General features: G+C 46.9%; 2 protein-coding genes across 2 annotated transcripts in view; both read right to left on the bottom strand.

The window, feature by feature from the left end:
* The window catches only part of folr (folate receptor), a 73,013-nt gene extending 65,667 nt beyond the window's left edge, over positions 1-7,346 (bottom strand). The window contains exon 1 of the mRNA XM_068033036.1: positions 3,414-7,346. The gene's annotated coding sequence lies outside the window, so the exon portion shown is untranslated. The remainder of the gene's footprint in view (positions 1-3,413) is intronic.
* A 6,376-nt stretch (positions 7,347-13,722) lies between these two features.
* On the bottom strand, positions 13,723-25,265 carry anapc15 (anaphase promoting complex subunit 15; the record flags this gene model as incomplete). The annotated part of the gene is made up of 4 exons (XM_068032965.1): positions 13,723-14,752; positions 17,548-17,688; positions 22,832-22,891; positions 25,155-25,265. Coding segments are annotated over 4 exons (360 nt in total), but the record flags the coding sequence as incomplete, so codon positions are not given.
* Between the last annotated feature and the right edge of the window lie 5 nt (positions 25,266-25,270).

The raw sequence follows: 25,270 nt of genomic DNA, 5'->3' as shown, positions 1-25,270 counted from the left end.
CGCGCAGAGTTTTGTGGGAGGACCTGCCGCAGGTCAGCCCGGAGGGCGCCGAAGGATTGGAGGCTCCGCTCACGTTGGCGGAGCTGACTGGCGCCCTCCACCAGCTCTCGAGGGGCAAATCCCCAGGGCTGGATGGGTTGACCGTGGAGTTCCTCAGGGCGTTCTGGGACGTCCTGGGGGACGATTACGCGCGGGTCCTGGGGGAAAGCCTGGCGACCGGGGAGATGCCCCTCTCGTGGCGCAGGGCGGTCATCGTCCTGCTGCCGAAGAGGGGCGATCTCCGCCTGCTTAAAAACTGGCGTCCGGTCTCCCTCCTCAGCACGGATTATAAGATCTTTGCCCGGGCTATGTCTACCCGCCTGGGCTCCGTGCTGGCCCACATGATCCACCCCGACCAGTCCTACACGGTCCCGGGCCGGTCCATCCAGGACAACATCCACCTGGTCCGGGACCTGATCCATCTTTCCCAGAGGACTGGTCAGTCGGTCGCCTTTCTCTCCCTTGATCAGGAGAAGGCGTTCGACAGGGTGGATCACGATTACCTTTTCGGGACTCTGCGCGCTTTCGGACTCGGGCCGCATTTCGTGGCCCGGGTCCGACTTTTATACGCCGCCGCAGAGTGTCTAGTCAAAGTTAACGGGTCCTTGACGGCACCCCTTCGATTTGGGAGAGGAGTGCGTCAGGGGTGCCCCATGTCCGGCCAATTGTATACCATCTGCGTGGAGCCCTTCCTGTGCCTGCTTCGCAGGAGGTTGACGGGATTGGCTCTGCGCGAGCCGGCCATGCGGGTCGTCCTCTCGGCTTACGCCGACGACGTGCTCCTCGCAATCACAGATCCCGTTGACTTGCGGAGGATGCGCGACTGCCAGCAGACCTTTTCTGCCGCGTCCTCCGCGAGGATCAATTGGGAGAAATGTTCCGGACTCCTGGTTGGTCAGTGGCGGGTGGACTCCCTGCCGGAGGAGATGACACCTTTTGCGTGGAGCACCACGCACCTCCTCTATCTGGGAGTCCACCTTAGCCCCGCTGAGGAAGCCTGGCCGGCAAACTGGCAGGAGTTGGAGGCGAAAGTCACCGCTCGGCTGGGGCGCTGGACAGGACTGCTCCGAGTGCTTTCCTACAGGGGCCGAGCGTTGGTCATAAACCAACTGGTGGCCTCCATGCTGTGGTACCGGTTGGTCACTTTGGCCCCGCCCCCTGTATTTGCCACCAAGATCCAGAAGAAACTCGTCGATTTCTTCTGGGGCAAGAGGAAACACTGGGTCTCTGCCGCGGTCCTGAGTCTCCCGATCGAGGAGGGCGGTCAGTCGCTGGTGTGCGTCCGCACCCAGGCTGCGACTCTCCGCCTTCGGACCCTGCAGAGATACCTGTACGTCGAGCGTCCTCCCAGATGGTGTGCGCTGGCGACGTATTTTTTCCGCCAGTGTCACTGCCTTCAAGACGACACGCAGCTCCCGGTGGAGTCCGTTAGCCGCGCCTCTCTGAGGGAGTTGCCTGTCTTTTACCGGGATCTTTTCCGAGTCTGGAACATGGTCGCCTCCAGTCAGGGCGCTCCCCCGCCGGCGGAGGAGAGCGCCTCGGCTGTCCGGGCGGCCGACTCCGGGGACGGTCCGGCGGGCGGAGGAGTAGCCGGAACCCCCGGGACGCCCCTCACTGCGGGTGGCGAGGGGGCTCGGGAGTGCGGAGCGATCCTGGCCGAGCTGACCCCCGCTCGGCCGGAACTGCTCATCGGACCCAGGCCCCGAAACCCTCCTCGGGAGCTGGTCCCGCTCAACCCGAGCCGCCTCTCGGAAATGCCCTCCGTGCCATTCCAATCGGCGCGGAGGGGTTTCCTGTACGGGCTGCTCCTGCACACTCTCCACTTCCTCGCCCTCGTCAGCCGGCCGGACACGCCCTGGCGGTCCGCGTTGCCATCTGGCGGCGAGGGGAAACCCCGATGGAGGTCTCTCTACGCGGGAGTCTTCCCCCTTTACATCGGGGACCTGGGGTGGAGGGTGCTGCACAGAGCAGTCCCGTGCAATAGGCTTTTAAGTAGGTTCACGGACTCCCAGGCCAGCTGTACTTTCTGCGGCCTGGACGAGTCCGTGTTCCACATTTATATGGAGTGTGCGAGGTTGCAGCCCCTATTTGAGTATCTGAAGGGGCTGCTCCTCAAGTTCTGGCTGCACTTCAGTCCCACGCTCCTGATCTTTGGGCACCCGGTGCGGAGGGGCTCGGGCCGGGAGGAGGATCTCCTCGTCGGTCTGCTCCTGGGCCTGGCCAAGGTGGCAATTCACAGGTCCAGGTTGCGGGCCGTCAGGGGGTCCGTCCTCCCCGATTGCCTGCCCCTCTTCCGCGGTTACGTTCGCGCCCGGGTGTCCCTGGAAAAGGAGCATGCGGTGTCAGCCGGTACGCTTGAGGCCTTCCGCGACCGGTGGGCACCGCAGGGACTGGAGTGCATCGTCGACGCCGAGAATGGCATTTTAATTTGAGTTTTTTGTTTATTTATCTGTTTTAATAAAGTTATTTTAAAACTGTAAATATGTACATAAAGGGGGCCTGAGGGATAAAGGCCCCCTAAAAGAAAAAAAAAAAACGGGGTTAGATACAGAGTAAAGCTCCCTCTACACTGTCCCCATCAAACACTCCCAGATGTGGAGGAGGTTATCTTGTACTCTGTTTGTCCCCTTAAGTATATTTTGACCTCTTGGAGCAGCAGTGATGAAATAATAAAGCCCAGTAGTTGTATTTACACAGCGTCTGATTGGGGCTCACGGCCTTTGCTGTGGGAATCATTATTGAAATCCAGTTACTGTGCTGAAGCCAAACACAAGTGTTAGCCTTGCAAATAAACAAACAGTATATTCATAGAATGATAGACTGGAGAAGCTGGATTGTTCTCCTCAGAGAAGAAGGCAAAGAGGAGATTGAATACAAGTTCAAAATCATGAAGGGTTTTAATAGAGTAAATAAAGAGACACTGTTTCCAGTGGTTGAAGGCTCAGTAACAAGAGAACAGAATTAATGTGATTGGCAAAAGAACCAAAGACAACACAAAGAAAAACTTTTTCATGCAACAAGTGGTTCGGATTTGGAATTCACTCCCTCACAGGGCGCAGGATACAGATTTAATAGCTGCCTTTAAAAGGGAATTGGATAAATACTTGAAAAAGAAAAATTTGCCCAGATAGGGAGAAAGAGTGGGGGTGGGGGGAGTTGGGGGTGCAGGAGTGGGACTAACTGGATTGCACTTCGAAAGAGCCAGCACAAACACGAGGGGTCGAATGGAAATAGTCTCTCCTTATTTATTTCATTAAAACACTTCCTAATTTTGAACGCTTCTACTATTAATTCAGAAAATATATAACATTTTAATGTTCCCATTTTCTATCATTTTTATTTTAAAGACAGAAAAGTGTAAAGCGTATTCTCACCAATCCAGGAGCTCCTGACGGTTTTGGCTGTCATTGAGCAGTCTGACTGTAGCAGGTCTGAGTTAGAGTCATAGTCATGCAGCACAGAAACAGGCCCTTCGGCCCATCATGTCTGTCCCAGCCATCAAGCACCTATCTATTCTAATCCTATTTTCCAGCACTTGGCCCGTCGCCTTGTATGCTATGGCGTTTCAAGTGCTCATCTAAATACTTCTTCAATGTTGTGAGGGTTCCTGCCTCTACCACCCCTTCAGGCAGTGCGTTCCAGATTCCAACCACCCTCGGGGTGAAAATTGTTTTCCTCAAATCCCCTCTAAACCTTCTGCCCCTTACCTTAAAACTATGCCCCCTGGTTATTGAACCCTCCGCTAAGGGAAAAAGGTTCTTCCTATCTATCCTATCAATGCCCCTCCTAATTTTGTATACCTCAATCAGGTCCCCCCTCAGCCTTCTCTGCTCTAAGGAAAACAACCCTAGCCTATCCAGCCTCTCTTCATAGCTGAGAAGCTCCAGCCCAGGCAATATCCTGGTGAATCTCCTCTGCACCCTCTCCAGTGCAATCACATACTTCCTAAAGTGTGGTGACCAGAACTGTACACAATACTCCAGCTGTGGCCTAACTAGCGTTTTATACAGCTCCATCATAACCTCCCTGCTCTTCTATGTTTCTATTGGAGCAAAAGTGGGAACAGGCTACTGAGTTGGATGATCAGCTATGATCATAATGAATGACGGAGCAGGCTCGAAGGGCCGAATGGCCTACTCCTGCTCTCTATGTCTCTATATTCTATGCCTCGGCTAATAAGGGCAAGTATCCCATATGCCTTCTTAACCACCTTATCTACCTGTGTTGCTGCCTTTAGTGATCTATAGACAAGTACACCAAGGTCCCTCTGTACTTCCTGAGGTCCTACCATCCATTGTATATTCCCTTGCCTTGATACTCCTCCCAAAATGTATCACCTCACATTTCTCAGGATTAAATTCCATTTGCCACTGCTCTGCCTATCTTACCAGCCCATCTATATCGTCCTGTAATCTAAGGCTTTCCTCCTCAGTATTTACGACACCACCAATTTTCGTGTCATCTGCAAACTTACTGATCATACCTCCTATATTCACATCTAAATCATTAATATGCACTACAAACAGCAAGGGTCCCCGATCCCTGCGGTAACACCACTGGTCACAAGCTTCCACTCGCAAAAACAACCCTTGACCATCACCCTCTGCCTCCTGCCACTAAGCCAATTTTGGATCGAACTTGCCAAATTGTCCTGGATCCCATGGGCTCTTACTTTCTTAAGCAATCTCCCATGTGGGACCTTATCAAAAGCCTTACTGAAGTCCATGTAGACTACATCAACTGCTTTACCTTCATTTACACATCTAGTCACCTCCTCGAAAAATTCCGCAATCTCTTCCTGACAAAGCCATGTTGACTATCCTTGATTAATCCCTGCCTCTCCAAGTGGAGATTAATCCTGTCCCTCAGACTTTTTTCCAACAGTTTCCCTGCCACTGATGTTTGACTCACTGGCCTGTAATTACCTGGTTTATCCCTGCTGCCCTTCATGAATAATGGTACCACATTCGCTGTCCTCCAGTACCTCTCCCGTGGCCAGAGAGGATTTGAAAATTTGTGTCAGAGCCCCTGCTATCTCCTCCCTTGCCTCACATAACAGCCTGGGATGCATCTCATCTGGGCCTGGGGATTTATCCACTTTTAAGCCTGCTAAAACAGCTGATATTCCCTCATTTTCTATGCTAATTTGTTCAAGTATATCACAATCCCCCTCCCTGATCGCTGCACCTACATCGTCCTTCTCCATAGCGAACACAGATGAAAAGTAATCATTTAAAACCTCACCTCTGTCCTCGGGCTTCATACACAGATTGCCACTTTGGTCCCTACCTGTTCCCTGGTTATCTTCTTGCCCTTAATATATTTATAAAACACCTTGGATTTTCCTTTATCTTGCCCGCCAGTGTTATTTCATGTCCCTTCTTTGCTCGCCTAATTACTTTTTTAAGTACCCTTTCATTACTCCTCAAGTGCCTCCGCTGTCTTCAGCGCTCTGAATCTGTCACAAGCCTCCTTTTTTTCCCCTTATCCAATCCTCTATATCCCTTGACATCCAGGACATGTTAGTTTTACCCTTCACCTTTATGGGAACATGTTGGCCCTGAACTCTCACTATTTCCTTTTTGAAGGACTCCCACTGGTCTGATGTAGACTTTCCTACAAGTAGCTGCTCCCAGTCCACTTTGGCCAGATCCTGCTTTATCATATTGAAATCCAATTCAGTACCTTTATTTCTGGTCCATCTTTGTCCTTTTCCATAACTACTTTAAATCTTACAGAGTTATGGTCACTATCCCCAAAATGCTCCCCCACTGACACTTCTACCACTTGTCCAGCTTCATTCCCTAAGATTAGGTCCAGTACTGTCCCTTCTCTTGCGGGACTTTCTACGTGCTGGCTCAAAAAGCTCTCCTGGATGCACTTTAAGAATTCCGCCCCTTTAAGCCTTTTGCATTAAGACTAACCCAGCTAATATTGGAGAAGTTGAAATCCCCTACTATTCTTACCCTATTATTTTTACACCTCTCTGAGATTTGCCTACATATCTGCTCCTCTATCTCCCTCTGACTGTTTGGAGGCCTGTAGTACACTCCCAGCCAAGTGATTGCCCCCTTTTTGTTTTTAAGTTCTACCCATATGGCCTCATTTGAGAAACCTTCTAAGATATCATCCCTCCTTACTGCAGTAATTGACTCCTTGATCAACAGTGCAATGCCACCTCCTCTTTTACACCTTCCCCTGTCACGACTGAAGATTCTATACCCTGGGATAAGGAGCTGCCAGTCCTGCCCTTCCCTCAACCATGTCTCTGTGATCGCAACAATATGATAATCCCATGCGTTAATCAACGCCCTCAATTCATCTGCCTTACTAGTAAGACGCCTTGCATTAAAATAGATGCAATCCAGCCTTGCATTATTCGCTTGTGCCTTAACAGGTCTATATTTGTTCTGCCTTCCAGACTGACTCAGTTTCACTTCTATATTTGACTGTGCATAACCCCTTACTATACCTCCACTCTGTATCCCATCCCCCTGCCAAATTAGTTTAAACCCCCCGCAACAGCACTAGCAAACTTCCCAGCAAGGATGTTGGTTCCGTTCCAGTTCAGGTGCAACCCGTCCAACCTGTACAGGTCTCACCTTTGCCAGCAACAGACCCAGTGATCCAGGTAACTAAAGCCCTCCCTCCTGCACCATCTCTTCAGCCACGCACTCAACTGCTCTATCCTCCTATTCCTATACTCACTAGCACGTGGCACCGGGAGTAATCCAGAGATTACAACCTTTGAGGTGCTGCTTTTTAATCTGCTACCTAGCTCCCCAAATTCTTGTTGCAGGACCTCACCCCTCTTTCTACCTATGTCGTTGGTACCAATGTGAACCACGACCTCTGACTGTTCACCCCCTTCAGAATGTCCTGCAGCCGCTCCGTGACATCCTTCACCCTAGCACCAGGGAGTTGTGGAGCTTTGTGCTGTTGATGTTGGATCTGCATCTGTCAGGCTGTTTATATCTTACCAAAACCACTTCCCTTTCAGGCACCGCAGCCACATGACTTCCCTTGTGTTGCTTAGTTTTGGTTTGTTTTTTGCCTCCTGCTGGAATGTGACGGTTGTTTGTGGGTAGGGGACGAGGGGTTGCTGGTGACTTTCTGCTTGGTCTGCTGACGGGTAATCGCGATGCTACCCTTCCTGTTCAACTTCCCCCTACCCCACTCCGGTACCAGCCCCTTCAGTTCCAGGGTCACCTTCAGTCAGACATGCAATTCTGATTCACCAGAATGATACCTGGGCTAAAAGGGTTAAATAATGAGGACAGGTTTCATCGGCACGGTTTGTATTCTTTAATAGAAGATTAAGGGGCGACCTAATTGAGGTGGTTAAGGTGATTAAAGGAGTTGATAGGGTCGATCGAGAGAAACTATTTCCTCTGGTGGCGGGGGTAGGATGCGTGGGTGGAGTCTGGAACAAGGGGGCAGAACATTAAAATTAAAGCCAGGCTGTTCAGGGGTGATGTCAGGAAGCACTTCTTCACACAAAGGGGAGTGGAAATCTGGAACTCACCCCAAAAGAACCCCAAGTAAGTTGTTGACGCTATTTCCTATCTGGATACTGATCTTTTTCAAATTTGTTTTTTTCTAACCTGAAATCTGATCCCATTTCTGCTCTGGTTTCCAATCCATAATCCAATCTCGGTTCCTGATCCCTGTTTCCAATCCGGATTCTACTCTTGCCTGACGTCCACAGACATGTGGTTCCCAACTTGGCAATAATTAGAATCAGGAACCTTGGCTGGTTTGTCCCCTCCCATTCTCAGGCCACTGAGCTCAACTGTAGCTGCCCTACACTTGCCTCAGTTCTGATCAGTTAATTTAATGCAGACAGAATCTGAGATCTTCCTGAGATATTAAGAGAAGTAACCGCAAGCTTGGTCAAAGAAGTCAGTTTTAAGGAGTGTCTTAAAAGAGGAGAGCAAAAGAGAGGGGGGATTGTGATTGGAGGGATTTCCAGAGCTAAGGGCCCAAGGCAGCTGAAGGCACGGCCGCCAATGGTGGAGCGATTAAAATTGAGGATGCTCAAGAAGCCAGAATTAGAGAAGTGCAGAGATGTCGGAGAGTTGTAGGGCTGGAGGAAGTTACAGAGGGAGGGATTTGGAGGAATTTGAAAACAAGGATGAGAATTTTAAAACTAAGGATAGACAGGATCTGTCGGCAATTCTTGCACCTTGTTTAAAAATAGATTGGGTAGGAAGAACTAGGCTTTTGGCATACAAGTTATTTAAGCCCAGAATTAAGCTGAAGGTCAGGAGGTTCATCGTATCTCGTGGTGTTGGGGATGGGGGTATCAATAACCTGTAAAGTGAGTGGTCAGCACATGAACTGAACTGTACAATGTAGAAAATGCAGCAGCCAATTTGTGCACAGCAATGAGATAATGAGCAGGTTATCTGTTTTTAGTGTGATGAAATAGTGGCCATGGAATCTTTAGCATCAAGAGGCACAGCACCTCTGACAGTGCAGCGTCCCCTCAGACATTCATAGAAACATAGCAGCAGGAGTAAGCCATTCAGGCATTGAGCCTGCCCCACCATTCAATATAATCACAGCTGATCATCCACTTCAATGCCTTTTTCCCACACTATCCTTATATCATTTGTATTTAGAAATCTGTCCATCTCTGCTTTAAACATACTCAATGATTGAGCTTCCACAGCCCTCTGGGGTACAGAATTCCAAAGATTCACAATCCTTTGAATTAAGAAATTTCTCCTCATCTCTGACCTAAGTGACTTCCCCCTTATTTTAAAATTGTGTCCCCTGGTTCTAGACTCCCCAACCAGGGGAAACACCTTAGCTGCATCTAACCTGTCTATTGCTTTAAGTATTTTGTAGGTTTCAATGAGATCACCTCTCATTCTTTGAAACTAGAGAATGCAGACCCAGTTTCCCCAGTCTCTCTTCATAGGACAGTCCCGTCATCCCACGAACAAGTCTGGTGAACCTTCATTCACCTATAGTAATAATATCCTTCCTAAGGTAAGGGGACCAAAACTGCACACAGTACTCCAAGCGCTGTGTGACCAAGGTTCTATACAATTAAAGCAAGGCATCACTGCTCCTATACTCAAATCCTCTTGCAATAAAGACTAACATACCATTAGCCTTCCTAATTGCTTGCTGCACCTGAATGTTAGCTTTCAATGACTTATTGACAAGGACACCCAGGTCCCTTTGTATATCTACACTTTCTAATCTACTATTTAAGAAATACTCTGCACCCTCCCCTTTATCAATTCTGTTAGTAACATGCTCAAAAAACTCCAACAGGTTCGTCAAACATGATTTCCCATTCATAAATCCACGTTGACTATGCCCAATCAGATCATTATTATCCAAGTGTCCATTTATCACATCCTTTAGAATAGATTCAAGCATTTTCCCAACAACTGATGTAAGGCTAACAGGTCTGTAATTCCCAGTTTTCTCTCTCTCTCCCTTCTTAAATAGTGGGGTCACATTTGCAACCTTCCACTCTGCAGAAACCGCTCCAGAATCTATAGAATTTTGGAAGATGATCACCAATGCATCCACTATCTCTTTCGTTACCTCTTTCAAAACTCTGGGATGTAGAATATTAGGTCCTGGGGACTTATCAACCTTCAGCCCCATTAATTTCTCCAATACAATTTTCTTACTATTACTAATTTCCTTCAATTCCTCATTCTCCCTAATCCCTTGGATCTCTAATTCTGGGAGATTTCTTGTATCTTCCTCAGTGAAGACAGACACAAAGTAATCATTTAGCTTCTCTGCCTTTTCTCTATTCCCCATTATAAATTCTTCTGATTCCGCCTGTAATGAATCCACACTTGTCTTAGCCAAACGTTTCCTTTTTACGTACCTGTAGAAACTTTTACAGTCCGTTTTTATATTTTTTGCTAGCTTACATTCATATTCTATTCTCCCTTTATCAGTTTCGTCATCCTCCTTTGCTATATTCTAAAATCCTCCCAATCTTCAGGTTTACTACTATTTCTGGCAACTTTATATGCCTTTTCTTGGAATCTTACACAATCCTTAACTTCCTTTGTTATCCATGGTTGACTGCCATTACTTTTGGGGTTTTTGTGCCTTGAAGGAATTTACAGTTGCAGTAAACTATGAACAAAGAACAGTACAGCACAGGAACAGGCCATTCGGCCCTCCAAGCCTGCGCCGATCTTGATCCCTGCCTAAACTAAAACCTTCTGCACTTCCGGGGACCGTATCCCTCTATTCCCATCCTATTTATGTATTTGTCAAGATGCCTCTTAAACGTCTCTATGGTACCTGCTTCCACCACCTCCCCCGGCAACATGTTCCAGGCACTCACCACCCTCTGTGTAAAGAACTTGCCTCGCACATCCCCTCTAAACTTTGCCCCTCTCACCTTAAACCTATGTCCCCTAGTAACTGACTCTTCCATCCTGGGAAAAAGCTTCCGACTATCCAATCTGTCCATGCCGCTTATAACTTTGTAAACCTCTATCATGTCGCCCCTCCACCTCCGTCGTTCCAGTGAAAACAATCCAAGTTTATCCAACCTCTCCTCATAGCTAATGCCCTCCAGACCAGGCAACGTCCGATAAACCTCTTCTGTACCCTCTCCAAAGCCTCCACGTCCTTCTGGTAGTGTGGCGACCAGAATTGCACGCAATATTCTAAGTGTGGCCTAACTAAAGTTCTGTACAGCTGCAGCATGACTTGCCAATTTTTATACTCTATGCCCCGACCGATGAAGGCAAACATGCCGTCTGCCTTCTTGACTACCTTATCCACCTGCATTGCCACTTTCAGTGACCTGTGGACCTGTACGCCCAGATCTCTCTGCCTGTCAATACTCCTAAGGGTTCTGCCATTTACTGTATACTTCCCACCTGCATTAGACCTTCCAAAATGCATTACCTCGTATTTTTCCGGATTAAACTCCATCTGCCATTTCTCCGCCCAAGTCTCCAACCGATCTATATCCTGCTGTATCCTCTGACAATCCTCATCACTGTCCGCAACTCCACCAACCTTTGTCATCCGCAAACTTACTAATCAGACCAGATACATTTTCCTCCAAATCATTTATATATACTACAAACAGCAAAGGTCCCAGCACTTATCCCTGCGGAACATCACTAGTCACATCCCTCCATTCAGAAAAGCACCCATCCACTGCTACCCTCTGTCTTCTAAGACCGAGCCAGTTCTGTATCCATCTTGCCAGCTCACCTCTGATTCCATGTGACTTCACCTTTGCCATGCGGGACCTTGTCAAAGGCTTTACTAAAGTCCATATAGATAACATCCACTGCCCTTCCTTCATCAATCATCTTCGTCACTTCCTCAAAAAACTCAATCAAATTAGTAAGACACGACCTCCCCTGAGCCAGCCTTTATTGTACAGGTCCCACCTGCCCCAGAACTAATCCCAATGCCTCAGAAATCTGATGCCCTCGCTCCTACACCAATTCTCCAGCCACGTGTTCAATCGATCTCCTCATATTCCCATGCTCACTAGCACATGGCACTGGGAGTAATGCTATGATTACTGTTTTGGAGGTCCTGCTTTTTAATTTCCTTCCTTACTCCCTAAAATCTGCTTTCAGGGCCTCATCCCTCTTCCTACCTATGTCATTGGCACCAATGTGGACCTCGACCTTTGGCTGTTCACCCTTCCCCAGAAGGTTGACCTGCAGCCGCTCCGTGACATCCTTGTACCTGGCTATCAAATCCCCTATCACTATTGCTCTTGCACTCTTCTTCCTCCCCTCCTGTCTAGCTGAGCCACCCATGGTGCCATTGACTTTGCTCTGGCTGCACTCCCCCAAGGAACCATCGTCCTCACCAGTATCCAAAAATGGAAAACTGATTAGCAAGGAAGATACTCAGGGGACTCCTGCACTGCCTGCCTGGTTCTCTTAGACTGCCTGATGGTCACCCATTCCCTCTCTGCCTGCATACTCCTAACCTGCAGTGTGACCACCTCCCTAAACGTGCTATCCACAGAATCCTATGCCTCGCAGAGCTCAAGCTTCTGCAGCCGGTTTCACTTCCTGCGGATGTGTTCGTCTAGGACACGCGGTACGTCCATGCCTTCCCACATACCGCAGGACGTACATTCCACTTGGCCGAGCTGACCTGCCATTACGTACTTTAAAAACTTTTAATTACAATGAGAAGTAGACTAACTTACCAGTTACTAACCAAACAACTTCTTCCCCTGTACCGAAGAGAGAGGCAGCTACTTAAGACTGAAAAAAGAAGAAAGAAAGAAAGGAGCCCCTGCCTCACGCACCAAACTCCCACTTTACACTCTGTGGACTCAGATTAATTTTCTTCTTAATTTATAGTTCCCCTCCTTACCGACCTCCCTCAATTATCAAACTCCCTTCTTAACACTCTGCGCCCTCCAGCAGCACTCAGTGCAGACAAGCAACACTGAGAGTCCCCTGAATTTATACTCGGAAAACAATACTGTGTCAGCTCTGCTAGAGCTCTGCTACAGCTCCTAAACCAGTTTAAGCTAGCTACCTAATTAACTAGTCATAGCTACTCTGAGTGTTAGTATACCCCTGTTTAAAACTGCAAGAAACCTAACTTACCTCTTAACTGAAACAGGAATTTCAATTAATTGCTAGAGGTAAACAAAACAAGAACTAGTCTTGAGAGATTAACCCTTAAAATTCCTTCACTTACCAAACTCCCTTCTTCACACTCAGTGCAGATTCAACAGCATTATCATCGTTGAATCCCCACTATCAACAACCTGGGGGATACCACTGACCAGAAATTAACTGGACCAGCCACATAAATAGTGTGGCTACAAGGGCAGATCAGAGGCTGGGAATTCTGTGGTAACTCATCTCCTGACTTCCCAAAGCCTGTCCACCATCTACAAGGCACAAGTCAGGAATGTGATGGAATACTGTCCACTTGCCTGGATGGCTGCAGCTCCAACAGCACTCAAGAAACTTGACACCCTCCAGCACAAAGCAGCCCACCTGATTGGCACCCCATCCACCACCTTCAACATTCACTCCCTTCACCACCAGCACACGGTGGCAACAGTGTGTACCATCTACATGACGCACTGCAGCAACTTGCTAAGGCTTCTTCGACAGCACCTTCCAAATCCGCGACCTCGAGCACCTAGAAGGACAAGGACAGCATGGGAAAACCACCACCTGCAAGTTCCCCTCCAAATCACACACCATCCTGACTTGGGAATATGTCACCATTCCTTCACTGTCTCTGGGTCAAAATCCTGGAACTTCCTCCAGAACAGCACTGTGGGTGTCCCTACACCCCATGGACTGCAGCAGTTCAAGAAGACAGCTCACCACCACCTTCTCAAGGGCAATTGGAGATGGATAATAAATATTGGTCACAGGCCAGGTCTCCAGTCCCAGCTTCAATTCAGTATTCCATGCTGAGGAAAAGACATGAAAGGATCTTGATGAAAGTTGAACCCAAGAGAAGAGCTGCAATTATCTGGAATTAAACAGTCAATCTTGCTGGAACAGGGAATAAAGTGGAACAAGAAACAACACAGGAGTCTAACTGACATTGAAATATGGATTGGACAGTGTAGAGGGAGCTTTACTCTCTATCTAACCCCGTGCTGTACCTGCCCTGGGAGAATTTGATGCTGATTAAATACAAAATAAACACAGCAAAACAGCTGTTGCAAAGGACTTTAAAATAAAATATTTTATTACAAAATTCACCAGAAATCATCCCAACCAACTGTGCAGGACAGAAAGAAAATACAGTACTGTAATGTGGTGAGTGAGGACAGGGTCAGTGGTCACATGCGAGTCTGAGGAAAATCAATTCCCTGGTGAAAATGTGGAACTCGCTACCACAGGTAGTGGTTGAGGTGAATAGTATAGGTGCACTTAAGAGAAACTAGATAAGCTCATAAGGGGGAAAGGAACAGAGGGTACGTTGATGGGGTAAGATGAAGAGTGATGGCAGGAGGCTCGTGTGGAGCATAAACATCAGCATGGACCAGTTGGGCTGAATAGTCTGTAAATTTTATATGACGCAAAGTGTACATGCTCTCTGCCTGCCCGTCCCCTGACTGTACAGCTGAGATAAGAAACTCACTACCATGTTCCAGAGGCATCAGCGCTGACTCAAGATTTCCCTCGGTAATAGTAGGATAGGGCAGCAAAATCCCACTGCACAATGATTCAACCAGGCAACACTGCTTCTGCAGCAATGGGAAAGAGCAGTGGAAATCTGGAACTTTCTCCCCCAAAAAAGGCTGGGGGTGGGGTGGAGGAGCAGGTCAACTGAAAATCTCAAAACGGAGATCAATGGATTTTTGTTGGAGAAGGATATTGAGGGTTATGGAACCCCAGGCGGGTAGCTGGAGGTACAATGCAGATCAGCCATGATCAAACTGAATGGCAGAACAGGCTCGAGGGGCTGAAAGGCCTCCTCCAGTTCCGATATAGAAGAGAAAGCTTGTCGTCCATCATGAGAAGTTCACATCTCAGTCACTGTAAGGAAGAGGAAGCTGGTGTGTGTGTGGGCAGGGTGTGGGGGAAGGGGTTGGAGTCAGAATCATCGTTCCCCACACGTGTGTCTTGACTCCACTGTCAATACCACAGTCTAAAATTGAAGATGGTCCCTCCATTTGAAGAGCACGTAGAGAGTCGTAGGCCTGTTAGATCATCCACTGGTCCTGGTCCTGCTCCGCGCCCTCCATGTCGATCTACAGGAAACAAGAGATCCATGGAGTTACTGCCATATCCCAAGAAATGAAGAAAGGCACTCTGTGCTGCAGCAACTCACTAAACGTCCTTCGACAGGACCTCCCAAACCCGCAACCTCTACCACCTAGAAAGACAAGGGCAGCAGACGCATGGGAACACCACCACCTGCAAGTTCCCCTCCAAGTCACACACCATCCTGACTTGGAACTATATCGCCGTTCCTTCACTGTCGCTGGGTCAAAATCCTGGAACTCCCTTCCTAACAGCACTGTGGGTGTACCTGTACCTCATGGACTGCAGCGGTTCAAGGAGGCAGCTCATCACCACCTTCTAAAGGGCAATTAGAGATGGGCAAGAAATGTTAGCCTAGCTAGCGACATCCACATCCCAAGAACAAATTTTAAAAATTCCACTGTAGTGTACATCTCATTGTGAAATGGCCATTTCCATTCCAATCAGCTAATTCAAGGTTTAACAGAGAAACTCTCACGTTTACAATCAATCTGAAAGCACTTCATCTAGGAACAAGAGAAGGCCATTCAGCCCCTCGAGTCTGTTCCATCATTCATTCATTTATTCAGATCATGGCTGATCTGCATCTTAACTCGATCTACCCAAATAAGTTCCATAACCCTTCATACCACAGCTTAGATCATGCACAGATCCTGCTCCACACCCTCCAATTTGACCTAAAGTGAACAAGATGTTCAGGTAACCGTACTATGCCCAGAGGATTGCTAACCCACTGCCCTGCCCGTCCCAACACTGCTGCAGTGATCGAATCTGTTCCAACCTCAGTAGAGACCATTAACCTTAAAACAAAAGATACGAACTTCCCAGTGACTGATCAAAAAATTACAGGACAAGATTTCACATTTTCAGACTTTTACTAAAACAAGTAAACTGAAAATCAACGTTAACTAAACAATACTTAGTAGGTAGCTAATGCACTAAATACCATTAACTTATTAACACACTCAAAAACACCATACTACATTTATATGTTACACAGTATTCGCATTGAAAAGGCATCTTTGCAACAGTCCCAAACTCTTCCCAGCTGCAACAGGTTGGAACTCCCAGTGTCCTTCACAAAGCCAAAGTCTTCTTTGCTCACTATTTCCGAGCTCATTCAACTGGATTTCCATTGATAAGGCAATCTCTGGTGACCCTGTTGATATTTTCTCCTTCGCAAACCTCGAGCCTTCGAATCAGGTTCAAATCTTAGCAGCTTTTGCAGTATCGGTAAACTGAGAGCAGCTGTTTCCCCATAAACAGCTCATTGACCTCTCTCTCTCTCTTTAGGCTGCGCAGCTGACTGCTGGTCTTCATTTCTTCCTTTCAGCCTGCAGCCTAGGAAAGCCTCTTGAATTTATCCAGGTCAAAAGTCTTGCTTATCGTTGATAATTCTCAGAGACCATAAGTCTGACCATAGCAAAACCACCAGGGCCTTCCTTTGTTTGCAGGTGTTATAAATTGCAACTCAAATCTGCATTTTAGAGCCCCTGGCTCCTTGTTTACAATCTGAGAGCGAAATCCATTATCCTTTAGGTGTTACAACCTTGCTTTCAAAAGGGTCTTTTATCTGGGTTCCTTGTTCTCATGATAACCAAGACCCCTCACTTGTCTCTGGGCAAATTTTGTGTGAGGTCACATGTTTCCTCCCAATGCCCATTTTGCACTGCATTAAAGATCACAGTTTTTAAAAAAAATAACCATATTACAAAGTCCAGCATTCTTAACAATTCCCCTTGTCAGACCCAACCAGATAATCTCAGTAAATAATTATCTGACCATTTGGGAACCACACTAAAGACAGAGCTGTGGAAATTGGACCTTATTCCACCCATTAATGATACTGTAACACAGTGATTTTGTTCCTAAACTAATAATCCAGAGAACGCGTTCAAATCACACAGTGGCAGTTTGATAACTGAAACTTAGCTTAAAAAGATCTGGAAATAAAAATCTGTAAAAGTGACCATGAAGGTTTCAGATTGTTGTAAAAACCTGTCTGGTTCACTAATGTCCATTGGAGAAGGAAGCCTGCCGTCCTTATCCAGTCTGGTCTATATGTGACTCCAGTCCCACACCAATGTAGTTGACTTTTAACTGCCCTTTGAAGGGTTCACTCAATTGTATCAAAATCGCTACCAGCGGTTCCAGAAGGCTTTCACAGCCACCTTCACAGGGCAACTAGAGACGGGCCAAATTTACCAGTGACATCCAAATCCCATGAATGGGCAGACAGCAAGCCAATTCCAGGATCGAACATCTTGCACCTCCAGAATTCCCGAAAGACGTCCAACCCAACGATGGGCCTTTTTGCCCAAATCAAGCTTGGTCCCTTACTAGCACATGCAGGGGACACCCAGTTTCAGGCCCCACTAAGGAAGCTGGAACCAGGGCTAAGCCAAAATAAAAGCAAAATACTGCGGATGCTGGAAATCTGAAATAAAAACAAGAAATGCTGGAAATACTCAGCAGGTCTGGCAGCATCTATGGAGAGAGAAGCAGAGTTAACGTTTCGGGTCAGTGACCCTTCTTCGGAACCAGGGCTAAGCCAGCCTGTTAAGGTTTTCCAGGCACGTTCTTTTCTTTAATTTTCTATCAACCTCATTGCCTCCCCACTTTACCAGCTGACTCACTTGTGACAAACATAAGGCAGCAAGCAGCCCTCCTAATGAACAGTTGCTCCAAAAGGACACAAAACGTACTGTAATTCACCTGACATGGAACAGACGGCAATCCCCCAAACCCACCTTACTGTGCTCCAGTTACCTCCACCACTCACCTCATTGATCTCTCCATCATCAGGCGACTCATTGTAATCGTTCATCTCATCCATGTCCTGCATGTCTTCATCCTCCTCAGAGTCCTCTTCACTGTCCTCGTCATCTTCATCATCCTCCTCCTCCTCATCATCATAGTTCTGCTGTGGACAACCCCAACATAACATTAAACGAGAGAGTCTGGACTACAATGCATTCTTCATCATCATTCAACACATTAAAGGCTTAACAAAAAAAAATCTCATACTTATACACACGCCTCAGTTCTCTGAAATAGTCCAGAACATTTCGCATAGGGACAGGAGGCCATTCATCCCCTCAAGCCCATTGCACCATCCATTTAAATCATGGCTGACCTGCCTTGGTTCCTTAACCCTTAATACCCCTACACAACAGAAATCCTGTAATCTCAAGTCTTGAAATGTTCCATTCTACAGTCTAAAAGAACAAGAGCAGCAGGCACATGGGAACACCACCACCTGCAAGTTCCCCTCCAAGTCACACACCATCCTGACTTTGAACTATATCACCGTTCCTTCACTGACACTGGGTTGAAATCCTGCAACTCCCTCCCAAACAGCACTGTGGGTGTACCTACCCCACATGGACTGCAGCAGTTAAGGAAGGCAGCTCACCACCACCTTCTCAAGGGCAATTCGGGATGGGCAATAAATTCCAGCCTTGCCAGCGACACCCACATCCCATGAATAAATAAAAAAATCAATATACTCCTTTAAATCATCTTAAATACCTCAAAAATAAAAGCAAAATACTGCGGATGCTGGAAATCTGAAATAAAAACAAGAAATGCTGGAACCACTCAGCAGGTCTGGCAGCATCTGTGGAAAGAGAAGCAGAGTTAACGTTTCGGGTCAGTGACCCTTCATCCATTCAAACCATTCAACTCAGGAACATCTCCCTATGGTTTCAGGATGGGTGTTGATGACACCTCTTAGTCTGGAAGATATTCTTTTAGACAGTGAGTCAGTTCTTGAATATACAAGCCGAAAGTCAGCTGACCTTCAGTGGCCATTTTTGCAGCCCATGTCTTTTTAATGTCCATTGTGGTTCATTTAAAACAAAAGGAAAATTCAGTTCCTAATCTTTCGATTAGGCACTCCACAGCTTTGTGGACTGAACATTGAGTTCAATAACTTCAGAGCATGACCGGCATTTTTTTAATATTTTATTTTTTAAAGATGTGCCTGCTTTTTTTTAAAAAAAAATTTTTATTTAGAGATACTGCACTGAAACAGGCCCTTCAGCCCACCGAGTCTGTGCTGACCATCAACCACCCATTTATACTAATCCTCCATTAACACCATATTCCTACCACATCCCCACCTTCCCTCAATTCCCCTACCACCGACCTATACTAGGGGCAATTTGTAATGGCCAATTTACCTATCAGCCTGCAAGTCTTTGGCTGTGGGAGGAAACCAGAGCACCCAGCGAAAACCCACACAGTCACAGGGAGAACTTGCAAACTCCGCACAGGCAGTACCCAGAATAGAACCTGGGTCGCTGGAGCTGTGAGTCTGCGGTGCTAACCACTGCGCCACTGTGCCGCCCAGACATGTAGTCAGAGCTGCTCATTATTCCGCTATTAACACTCTCTCTGGACTAATGCTTTGTCTTTCACCACAAGCATTAACACACTCTTTGCCTTTCTCCCAGGACAGCTTTGTTATTTAATCTCTCCTGCCCTATCAAACACCTTCCCCTTTGTTCTCTCCCCCACCCCCCCTCTCCTTCGCTTGCTTAAAACCTAAATATATTCTAACCTTTGCCAGTTCTGATGAAAGGTGACAGACCTGAAACGTTAACTTTGCTTCTCTCTCCACAGATACTGCCAGACCTGCTGAGTATTTCCAGCACTTTTTGTTTTTGTACAGAAAAGCAGTACATCATTTGCCCGGAGAGAGACTGCAGAACTCTACGGTACAGAGGGATCTGGGTGCCCTGGTACATGAATCACAAAAGGTTAATATGCAGGTGCAGCAAGTGATTAGGAAGGCAAATAGAATATTGGTGTTTATTGCAAGGTGAATTGAATATAAAAGTAAGGAAGTGTTGCTGGATCTGTACTTGGCCTTCGTTAGACGGCATCTGGAGTACTGTGTACAGTTTTGGTCTCCTTACTTAAAAAAGGATATAATTGCATTAGAAACAGTTCAGAGAAGGATCACTTGACCGATTCCTGGAATGAAGGGGTCATCTTATAAGGAAAGGTCCAGCAGGTTGGGTCTACACCCAATGGAGTTTAGAAGGATAAGACTTTTTTTTATTCGTTCGTTGGATGTGGACGTCGCTGACTAGGCCAGCATTTCCCATTCCTAATTACCCTTGAGAAGGTGGTGGTGAGCTGCCTTCCTGAACCACTGCAGTCCATGTGGTGTAGATACACCCACAGTGCTGTTAGGAAGGGAGTTCCAGGATTTTGACCCAGTGACAGTGAAGAAACAGCGATATAGTTCCAAGTCAGGATGGTGTGTGGCTTGGAGGGGAACGTGCAGGTGATGGTGTTCCCATGTGTCTGCTGCCCTTGTCCTTCTAGGTAGTAGAGATTGCGGGTTTGGAAGGTGCTGTTGAAGCAGCCTTGGTGAGTTGCTGCAGTGCATCTTGTAGATGGTACACACTGCTGCCACTGTGCGTCGGTGGTGGAGGGAACGAATGTTGAAGGTGGTGGATGGGGTGCCAATCAAGTGGGTTGCTATGTCCAGGATGGTGTCGAGCTTCTTGAGTGTTGTTGGAGCTACACCCATCCAGGCAAGTGGAGAGCATTCCATCACACACATGACTTGTGCCATGCAGATGGTGGACAGGCATTGGGAAGATAGGAGGTGAGCTACACGCCGCAGAATTCCCAACGTCTGACCTACACTTGTAGCCACAGCATTTATGTGGCTGGTACAGTTCAGTTTCTGGTCACTGGTAGCCCCGAGGATGTTGATAGCAGGGCATTCAGAGATGGCATTGCCACTGAACATCAAGGGAAGATGGTTAGATTCTCTCTTGTTGGAGATGTTCATTGTCTGGCACTTGTGTGGTGCAAATGTTACTTGTCACTTATCAGCCCAAGCCTGGATGTTGTCCAGGTCTTGCTGTATCTGGACATGGGCTGCTTCAGTATCTGAGGTGACGCAAATGGCGAACATTGTGCAATCATCAGCAAACATTCCCTACTTCTGACCTTGTGATGGAGGGAAGGTCATTGATGAAGCAGCTGAAGATGGTTGGGCCTAGGACACTACCCTGAGGAACTCCTGCAGTGATGTCCTGGAACTGAGATGACTGATCTCCAACAACCACAACCATCTTCCTTTGTGCTAGGTATGACTCCAACCAGTGGACAGTTTTCCCCCTGACTCCCATTGACTCGAATTTTGCTAGGGCTTCTTGATGCCATACTTGGTCAAATGCTGCCTTGATGTCAAGGGCAGCCATCAACTCACCTCCGGTGTTCAGCTCTTTTGTCCATACTTGGACCAAGGCTGTAATGAGGTTAGGTGCCGAGTGGCCTTGGAGGAATCCAAACTGAGCGGCAGGGAGCAGGTTATTGCTGAGCAAGTGCCGCTGATATTACTGTCGATGATCCCTTCCATCACTTTGCTGATGATCAAGTATAGACCGATAGGACAGTAATTGGCCGGGTTGGATTTGTCTTGCTTTTTGTGCACAGGACATACCTGGGCAATTTTCCACATTGCCTGGTAGTTACCAGTGTTGTAGCTGTACTGGAACAGCTTGACTAGGGGCATGGGTGGTTCTGGAGCAGAGGTCTTCAGTACTACTGCCGGAATGTTTTTAGGGCCCATAGTCTTTGCAGTATCCAATGCCTTCAGCCATTTCTTGATATCACAGGGAGTGAATCGGATTGGCTGAAGACTAGCATGTGATGCTGGGGAGCTCAGGAGGAGGCCAAGATGGATCATCCACTCGGCACTTCTGGCCGAAGATTGTTGCAAATGCTTCAACCTTATCTTTTGCACTGATGCGCTGGGCTCCCCCATCATTGAGGATGGGGATATTTGTGGAACACCCACCTCCTCCTGTTAGTTGTTTAATTGTCCACCACCATTCATGACTGGATGTTACAGGACTGCAGAGCTTAGATCTGATCTGTTGGTTGTGGGATCGCCTAGCTCTGTCTATTGCGTTCTGCTTCCACTGTTTGGCAAGCAAGTAGTCCTGTGTTGTAGCTTCACCAGGTTGACACCTCATTTTTAGGTATGCCTGGTGCTGCTCCTGCCATGCACTCCTACTCTTCATTGAACATGACCTTTTTGAAGCGTGTAAGATCCTGAGGTGACTTAACAGGGTGGACGGTGAGAGGATGTTGCTCCTTGTGGGGTAGTTTAGAACTAGGAACACAGTTTAAAAATTAGGGGTCTCCCATTTAAGGCTGAGATGCGGAAAATTATTTTCTCTCAAAGGGTCATTAGTCTATGGAATTCTCCTCCCGAGAGAGCAGTGGAGGCAGGGTGGTTGAGTATATTCAAGGCTGAGTTAGGTAGATTTTTTTATCGACAAGAAAGACAAGAGTTATGGGGGGCAGACAGGAAAGTGGAGTTGAGGCCACAATCAGATCAGCCATGATTTTGTCGAATGGCGCAGCAGGCTCAAACGGCCTACTTCTGCTCCTAATGCTTGTCTTCTCCTGTTGTGTTCTGATCCCCAAATCCCTTAGAGTCCAAAAAGCTATTGATTTCAACCTCGAATATACTCAACAACTTAGCATCCACAGCTCTCTGGGGTAGAGAATTCCAAAGATTCACAACCCTCTGAGTGAAGAAATTTCTCTTCATCTCAGTCTGAAATGACCAATACCTTATCCTGAGACTCTGTCCCCTTTATTTATTTATTTTTTATTTTTTTATTTAGAGATACAGCACTGAAACAGGCCCTTTGGCCCACCGAGTCTGTGCCGACCAAGAACCACCCATTTATACTCACCCTACAGTAATCCCATATTCCCTACCACCTACCTACACTGGGGGCAATTTACAACGGCCAATTTACCCATCACCTGCAAGTCTTTGGCGGTGGGAGGAAACCGGAGCACCCGGCGAAAACCCACGCGGTCACAGGGAGAACTTGCAAGCTCCGCACAGGCAGTACCCAGAATTGAACCCGGGTCTCTGGAGCTGTGAGGCTGCGGTGCTAACCACTGCGCCACTGTGCCGCCTTACAAGCAGTATTTCCCAACCTCAAAGTAGAAAAAGAACTCACTGGATCTGACAACAGCGCTTGTTACAGAAATGCGGGATCCAGTCAGACACTCACCTCAGAGGCAGGCTTTCCAATTGGGACCAAACTGTTGTTCTTTTCAGCAATGCTCTGCAACTGAGCAGAGAGAGAGAGAGAGAGAAAAATTAAATTCACAAAATCATAATCTCACAAAGGTCATTCAACCCATCAAAATTGTCATTGTAAAAATGTAGCTCGCCCAGCCTGCATCCAACGACATCCTGAGCTCCCCCAACATCTGACCCAATCCCTCACATTATTATAAATATTTAATCACAATGAGTAAAGTCATTTCTTGTAAACTTTTAAATTTACTTGTCACTAATTTAAATTTGCATTGTCTGTGGTCCTACTAATCTAACCTCTGTGCAATGATGTTCTGAGTTCATCACATCTGTGCCATTTAATACTTTATATATTTGAGGGCGTTTTCTCCTTAACTTTCTCTCCAGGTGCTAGCATTCAACCATTGCTAAAGTCAGCTTCTTTACACTTGGGATCATTCCTGCGCTGCTCACCTCCCCACCCCACCTGTGTGTGGATGTAGTGTTATGAGGCTTTTTAAAAAAAATATGTTTTCAAGGATTCGTATTTAAATTGGATTCATTCGGAAACCTGAAGAAATGCTGGACTTGGTTTTTTTTTAACTGGGGTCATTGAAAGGACATGACTGAAAACGCTTACTGGAAGAATCAAGGAGTACCAAAAACAACCTCTACTGGAGATCACCTGCTTTAAGATAAATAAATAACAGGAACCGTGGACTAAGGGAAGATGTTTATAGAGAAGCCACATGTCAAGGTTTATGGAGGTCAGGAGGTTGACTTTCTGTTTTGGGGTTTGGATTGTTTTCAGTTCAGCTGGGGTGTGAACGTTTTGAAGACAGTTGATGTTTTGTCTGCCAAGGAAAAAGAAACCCCCAGCTCATCATTCAAGCACCTAAGAGACCCGGAGAAGTTGTATGTCAGATTCTCTTTCCTCCCCTTTGGAAAAACCCTGTGATTCAAGTGTGTGCTGGCTGAAATCCCTAATGCCACATTTCTCCTGGAAAAACCTGCCAGATTAATTCTCAGTGACGCCTGAAAAGAACTGCTCCAGAAAAGATCCCAGTGTACCCGGACACCAGACCAAAAGAAACAACTAACATCCTTCCATATCTTGTTTTTTCTTCAAGAATTCGCAAGTATTTGGCCAAAGTATTTTTTTTGTCTTTTTCTTGTAACAGACCTCTGCAGAGAGAATTTCTATTTTTTTCAGTGTGTGTGGGGAATTTTAAAAGGGAACTTTCATATTTCAATGTGTTAATGCTTTGCTTCATTACTGGATAAGTCTTGTTTTAGAATAAACTGATAATTTTGTTGTTTATTAAAGAAACCTGGTTGGTGAAGTTTATTGTGGGATAAAGAGTAGAGTATATGATTGAACGCACCGGAAACTGGGTAAATATTTAAATATATGTTGTGACCTAAGCAGAAGTGGAACTAGAAAAGACAGTGCACTCCTCCTGCCTCAGTCATAACTGCAGGTACACATCCACACAACCTGAACAGTCAGGCTTGGGCTAAGAATTGGCAAGTGACATTCATGTCACACCAATGCCAGATAATGACCATCTTCAACAAGGAAGCAACCAGCCATCGCCCCACGATATGCAACAGCTTTACCATCAACATTCTGGAGAGGGGGGAGGGAGGTTACCACTGACCAGAAACATAACTGGACCAGCCACATAAATACTGTGCCTGCAAGAGTAGGTCAGAGGCTGGGAATTCTGCAGCGAGTAACCGACCTCCTGACTCCCCAAAGCCTGTCCACCATCTGCAAGGCACAAGTCAGGAGTGTGATGGAATACTCTCCACTTGCCTGGATGGGTGCAGCTCCAACAACACTCAAGAAGCGCGACACCATCCAGACAAAGCAACCGTTTGATCAGCACCCCATCCACCACTTTCGACATTCACTCCCTCTACAGTGACAGCAGTGTGTACCATCTACAAGATGCACTGCAGCAATTAGTCAACGGTCCTTCAACAGTACCTTTCAAACCTGTGACCTCTACCACCTCGGAGGACAACGGCAGCAGATGCATGGGAACACCACCAACTGCAAGTTCCCCAAGTCACACGCCATCCTAACATTGAAGTCCATCACCATTCCTTCACTGTCAAAATCCTGGAACACCATCCCTAATAGCACTGTGGGTGTAGCTATACCACATGGACTACAGTGGGTTGAGAGAGGTGGCTCACCGCCACTTTCTCCAGGGCAATGTAGGGATGGGGAATAAATACCAACTTTGTCAGGGACACTCACATGCCATGAATAAAGTATAAAAAATAAGACACTCGCTGACACTGACCCAAGCCTGATGCTGGTTTTCTTGTTGTTGAAGTTCATTTTCATCCACACATGGTCGATCTAGATTAAACCACAACGACTCCGTCACACGGGGAAAGAGAGAGGGAAAGAGTGTTA

This window comes from Heterodontus francisci, chromosome 6 (assembly GCF_036365525.1).
Source record: "Heterodontus francisci isolate sHetFra1 chromosome 6, sHetFra1.hap1, whole genome shotgun sequence".
In the NCBI taxonomy this organism is placed as follows: Eukaryota; Metazoa; Chordata; class Chondrichthyes; order Heterodontiformes; family Heterodontidae; genus Heterodontus; species Heterodontus francisci.
The sequence above is the reverse complement of the archived record's forward strand: the minus strand, read 5'-3'. Positions and strand labels throughout refer to the sequence as shown.